A 6,000-nucleotide genomic window follows, 5' to 3' on the forward strand; every position below is an offset into this window, starting at 1 on the left:
TTGTGGAGGAGGGACAGGAAGTGACTGAGTGTGCTTTTATTGTGGGGGAGGGACAGGAAGTGACTGAGTGTGCTCTTATTGTGGAGGAGGGACAGGAAGTGACTGAGTGTGCTCTTATTATGGAGGAGGGACAGGAAGTGTCTATGTTTCAGTGTTTTTGTACAAATGTGTGTTTTTCATCATTTTGTAAATAAACGTCTTTTTCCACCAATCACAGCCCTGCTCTCTGTCTGAACCAATCACAGCCCTGCTCTCTGTCTGAACCAATCACAGCCCTGCTCTCTGTCTGAACCAATCAGAATCACAGGCAAACGTTTTGGATGTTTGAAAGCTTTATTGAAACATTTTTGGTTCTTGTTTAGTTTCTTTGATCTGACGGGAAGCTCACGTTTCTTCTTTGATGTTGTTTTTCATGTTTGTTGTGTTGTTTTTGTCTGTTGCTTAGTGTTTTGTTTATTTATCACACCTGCTGAGAAAACAATAAAATAATCTGTATATTTATCCATAATATACGATGAAATTCCATTAAATTTTGGAGGCGATCTGGAAGTTTTGTTTTTGTTTTCTGAGTCCAGGTCAGAAACCTTTGATCTTGTTTATCCTGTGCTTTTGTTGTTGTTTATTGTTGTTTGTTATTTCAGAGTGTTGTCATTGTTTATCTCATTTGATTGTTTTTCATTGTTTTGTTATTCCTCTTGTTTTCATTTAGATGTTTTTTGTTGTTGTTTTTATTGTTTGTTGTTTCTCTTGTTTGTTGTTTTGTAGGCCGACAGCAGCCCCGTGTCTCTCTGTCGGTTGTTGACGTGTTTCAGACTCAGACGGTGAAAAACAAACTGTCAACTCGTTGCAGAACATCCAGACAGTCGTGTCATCGCTGGTCCCCCGTGAACAAACAAACAAACAAACAAACAAACAAACAAACAAACAGATAGTGAGGGTGTGACACTTGTGAGACAGTTCGGTTGTTTCCTGGAACCGGTTTCACCTGTTTCAGCGGCCGGTTGTACTGCGACTCAGGAACCGCTGAGCACTGCGCACGGTGTTCTGGAACAAACAGGCGACAGATCAACAACAACAACAACCAGCGTTACTATGACAACACCACTTTAGCCAAAACCACAACAACACTGAAACCAACAACCAGAAACAAGATGAAGATAACACCAGGACAACAACAACAATAAATAGGACAAGTGGTCACGAAACCAGTAGCAACACCTTTAAAAAAAAAAAAGACTAATACAACAACAAGACTAACAAACAAAACAACAAAAGGAGGTTGAACAAAGTCTGAAGTTTTCCTGAACTCTGAGTTTACGGTTCCAGAACAACCGACCTCAATTAGTTCAACTCTACAGGTCCTGTTCAGTCTGTTACCATGGCGACAGCCAGCAGTTTGTACAGCCTGTTACCATGGAGACAGCCAGCAGCCTTTAGTCTGTTACCATGGCGACAGCCAGCAGCGTTCAGTCTGTTACCATGGTGACAGCCAGCAGCGTTCAGTCTGTTACCATGGTAGCCTTACCTCCATCAGCATGGCCACCGTCATAGGCCCCACCCCTCCCGGGACCGGGGTGATGAATCCTGCTCTCTGATAGGCCGAGGCGTAGTGGACGTCCCCCACCACCCGCCTCCCGCCGGCCTTCGTCTCGTCTGGCAGAGGTCAGAGGTCATGAAGGTGAACGAGCAGCCAACCAATCAGAACAATCCATCCTCATCTTCAGAACCCCCCCCACTGAGGTACTGAACCCTGACCCCCCCACTGAGGAACTGAACCCTGACCCCCCCACCGAGACACTGAACCCAGACCCCCCCACCGAGACACTGAACCCAGACCCCCCCACCGAGACACTGAACCCTGACCCCCCCACCGAGGAACTGAACCCTGACCCCCCCACTGAGGAACTGAACCCTAACCCCCCCACCGAGGAACTGAACCCTGACCCCCCACTGAGGAACTGAACCCTGACCCCCCCACCGAGGAACTGAACCCTAACCCCCCCCACCGAGGAACTGAACCCTGACCCCCCCCACTGAGGAACTGAACCCTAACCCCCCCCCACTGAGGTACTGAACCCAGACCCCCCCACCGAGACACTGAACCCTGACCCCCCCACCGAGACACTGAACCCTGACCTCCCCACCAAGGAACTGAACCCTGACCCCCCACCACTGAGGAACTGAACCCTAACTCCCCTCCACTGAGGAACTGAACCCTGACCCCCCCACCGAGGAACTGAACCCTAACCCCCCCCACTGAGGAACTGCAGGTTGTACCGGTGACGTAGTTGATTCCACAGTCGATGACCACGGCTCCTTCTTTCAACCAATCACCATGAACCATCTCTGCTCGGCCCGCCCCCACCACCAGGATGTCTGCCCGGGACACCTGGGGGGGGGGGGGCAGGTAGTGAGAGAGGAAGGTGACGGAGGAGGTTCCTCAGCAGGAGGTGACGGAGGCTCACCTGCTCCGGCAGGTTGGAGGTCTTGGAGTGGCAGCAGGTGACGGTGGCGTGGCTCCACAGCAGGAGGTCGAGCATCGGAGACCCTACGATCTTACTGCGTCCTACCACCACCGCGTGGCTACCCTCCACCGCCACACCTGCACAGGTAGGGACTCTGGACCAATCAGATTACACCTGCAGGCTGCAGGTACTTACAGGGAAGTAACTAGTTACTTATAGGGAAGTAACTAGTTACTTACAGGGAAGTACCGAGTTATTTATAGGGAAAACTGCCTAGTTACTTACAGGGAAAGTAACTAGTTGCTTATAGGGAACACTGCCTAGTTATTGATAGGGAAAGTAACTAGTTACTTACAGGGAAGTACCGAGTTACTTACAGGGAAAGTAACTAGTTACTTATAGGGAACACTGCCTAGTTATTTATAGGGAAAGTAACTAGTTACTTACAGGGAAGTACCGAGTTACTTACAGGGAAAGTAACTAGTTACTTATAGGGAAAGTACCTAGTTACTTATAGGGAAAGTAACTAGTTACTTATAGGGAACACTGCCTAGTTACTTATAGGGAAAGTAACTAGTTACTTACAGGGAAAACTGCCTAGTTACTTATAGGGAAAGTAACTAGTTACTTATAGGGAACACTGCCTAGTTATTTATAGGGAAAGTAACTAGTTACTTATAGGGAACACTGCCTAGTTATTTACAGGGAAAGTAACTAGTTACTTATAGGGAAAACTGCCTAGTTACTTACAGGGAAAGTAACTAGTTACTTATAGGGAAAGTAACTAGTTACTTATAGGGAAAACTGCCTAGTTACTTATAGGGAAAGTAACTAGTTACACGCGCGCACACGCACACACACACACACACACACACACACATACACACACACACACACACACACACACACACACACACACACACACACACACACACACACACACACACACACACACACACACACACACACACACACACACACACACACACACACACACACACACACACACACACACACACACACACACACACACACACACACACACACACACACACACACACACACACACAGTACCGGTCTGCCTGATGAGCTCCATACAGCCGTTGGGTGTACACGGCAGGAAACAGTCGTCCAGGTCGCCGCGAGACAAGCGGCCTGCGTTGATACAGCTCAGACTGCGCACACACACACACACACACACACACACACACACACACACACACACACACACACACACACACACACACACACACACACACACACACACACACACACACACACACACAGGTCAGGGTGTGTGGCGCCGCCCTGCGCGCCGCCTTGCAGGCACTGACCCGTCCACGTCTTTGTCTGGACACACGGTGTTGGTGACCAGCTGGCTGTGGACCTGGTGGGCGGAGTCTAATGGCAGCTGGACGATCAGACCGTGGACCGCCGGGTTCTGGTTCACCGCCACGATGCTCTGCAGGACCTGCAGGACCGGCAGGGGGTCGGGGGGGTCAGGGGGTCGGGGGGGTCAGGGGGTCAGGGGGTCAGCGGGGACACGGCGGCGCGTCCTACCTCGTCCTGCGTGGTCGACCTCGGCAGCCTCACGTGTTTCGCCTCGATCCCGATCTGAAGACCAAACACATCTGGTCCACTAACTGCTGGTCCACAACCAGACCAGGATGGCCTGGAGGTCTAGAGTCTGGAGGTCTAGAGCTATAGGTCTAGAGGTCTAGAGTCTGGAGGTCTGGAGGTCTAGAGTCTGGAGGTCTAGGGGTCTAGGGTCTGGAGGTCTAGAGTCTGGAGGTCTAGAGCTATAGGTCTAGAGGTCTACAGTCTGGAGGTCTAGAGTCTGGAGGTCTAGAGCTATAAGTCTAGAGGTCTAGGGTCTGGAGGTCTATGGTCTGGAGGTCTAGGGTCTGCAGGTCTAGGGTCTGGAGTTCTAGGGTCTGGAGGTCTAGAGTCTGGAGGTCTAGAGTCTGGAGGTCTAGGGTCTGGAGGTCTAGGGTCTGGAGGTCTAGGGTCTAGAGGTCTAGGGTCTAGAGGTCTAGGGTCTGCAGGTCTAGGGTCTAGAGGTCTAGGGTCTAGAGGTCTAGGGTCTGCAGGTCTAGGGTCTGCAGGTCTAGGGTCTAGAGGTCTAGGGTCTAGAGGTCTAGGGTCTGCAGGTCTAGGGTCTAGAGGTCTAGGGTCTGCAGGTCTAGGGTCTAGAGGTCTAGGGTCTAGAGGTCTAGGGTCTGCAGGTCTAGGGTCTAGAGGTCTAGGGTCTAGAGGTCTAGGGTCTGGAGGTCTAGGGTCTAGAGGTCTAGGGTCTGGAGGTCTAGGGTCTAGAGGTCTAGGGTCTAGAGGTCTAGGGTCTGGAGGTCTAGAGCTATAGGTCTGGAGGTCTAGGGTCTGGAGGTCTAGGGTCTAGAGGTCTAGGGTCTAGAGGTCTAGGGTCTGCAGGTCTAGGGTCTGCAGGTCTAGGGTCTAGAGGTCTAGGGTCTAGAGGTCTAGGGTCTGCAGGTCTAGGGTCTAGAGGTCTAGGGTCTGCAGGTCTAGGGTCTAGAGGTCTAGGGTCTAGAGGTCTAGGGTCTGCAGGTCTAGGGTCTAGAGGTCTAGGGTCTAGAGGTCTAGGGTCTGGAGGTCTAGGGTCTAGAGGTCTAGGGTCTGGAGGTCTAGGGTCTGGAGGTCTAGGGTCTAGAGGTCTAGGGTCTAGAGGTCTAGGGTCTGGAGGTCTAGAGCTATAGGTCTGGAGGTCTAGGGTCTGGAGGTCTAGGGTCTAGAGGTCTAGGGTCTGGAGGTCTAGGGTCTAGAGGTCTAGGGTCTAGAGGTCTAGGGTCTGAAGGTCTAGAGCTATAGGTCTGGAGGTCTAGGGTCTGGAGGTCTAGGGTCTAGAGGTCTAGGGTCTGCAGGTCTAGGGTCTAGAGGTCTAGGGTCTTCTCACCTCGGCTGCAGCTTTCAGTTTGGTCCTGATGTAAAGATTTGAATCGTCTCGGTCTCCAACCTGCAAGACATCTTCATCATCATCATCTTCAGATGTCCCCACAGAGAGGACAGTCTCCTTGTCGAGACGTGACAGACTGAGACCAGAACTTAGGGGACAGAACCAGACCCACCTGGAGGACGACTAGACTGGGTCTGAATCCTGGGACCTGCTGGTTCATCTGGTCCACCTCCACCTTTAGTCTGTCTCTGACCAACCTGGAGACAGACCGGACAGACTGGAGGACAGACTGGAGGCCTACATGACAGACTAGAGGACAGACAGACTGGAGGACAAACAGACTGGAGGACAGACTATAGGGCTCGAAGACAGATTGACAGGTGGACTGGAGGACATATTACGGGACAGGATGAAGGACAGACTAGAGGACAGATGGACTGGAAGACAAACAGACTGGAGGACAAACAGACTAGATGGCAGACAGACTGGAAGACAAACAGACTGGAGGACAAACAGACTAGATGGCAGACAGACTGGAGGACAAGCAGACTGGAGGACAAGCAGACTGGAGGACAAACAGACTAGAGGACAGACAGACTGGAGGACAGACTGGAGGACAAACAGACT

The 6,000-nt window shown here is 51.3% G+C and overlaps 1 protein-coding gene across 2 annotated transcripts in view; it reads right to left on the reverse strand.

Annotated features, from left to right (window-relative positions):
* Positions 1–314: 314 nt before the first annotated feature.
* LOC308143438 (C-1-tetrahydrofolate synthase, cytoplasmic-like) overlaps positions 315–6,000 on the reverse strand; it is an 8,840-nt gene continuing 3,154 nt past the window's right edge. For both annotated transcript variants that reach the window (XM_080514245.1, XM_080514244.1), the window contains 10 exons: positions 5,546–5,630; positions 5,374–5,433; positions 4,026–4,079; positions 3,800–3,936; positions 3,540–3,640; positions 2,466–2,602; positions 2,278–2,389; positions 1,526–1,653; positions 986–1,044; positions 315–874 (listed from right to left, as the gene is read on the reverse strand). In XM_080514245.1, the coding sequence (XP_080370371.1) occupies positions 991–1,044; positions 1,526–1,653; positions 2,278–2,389; positions 2,466–2,602; positions 3,540–3,640; positions 3,800–3,936; positions 4,026–4,079; positions 5,374–5,433; positions 5,546–5,630 (868 nt within the window). In that variant the 3' untranslated portion in view covers positions 315–874; positions 986–990. The remainder of the gene's footprint in view (positions 875–985; positions 1,045–1,525; positions 1,654–2,277; positions 2,390–2,465; positions 2,603–3,539; positions 3,641–3,799; positions 3,937–4,025; positions 4,080–5,373; positions 5,434–5,545; positions 5,631–6,000) is intronic.

This window comes from Blennius ocellaris, assembly GCF_963422515.1.
Source record: "Blennius ocellaris genome assembly, chromosome: 18".
NCBI lineage: Eukaryota > Metazoa > Chordata > Actinopteri > Blenniiformes > Blenniidae > Blennius > Blennius ocellaris.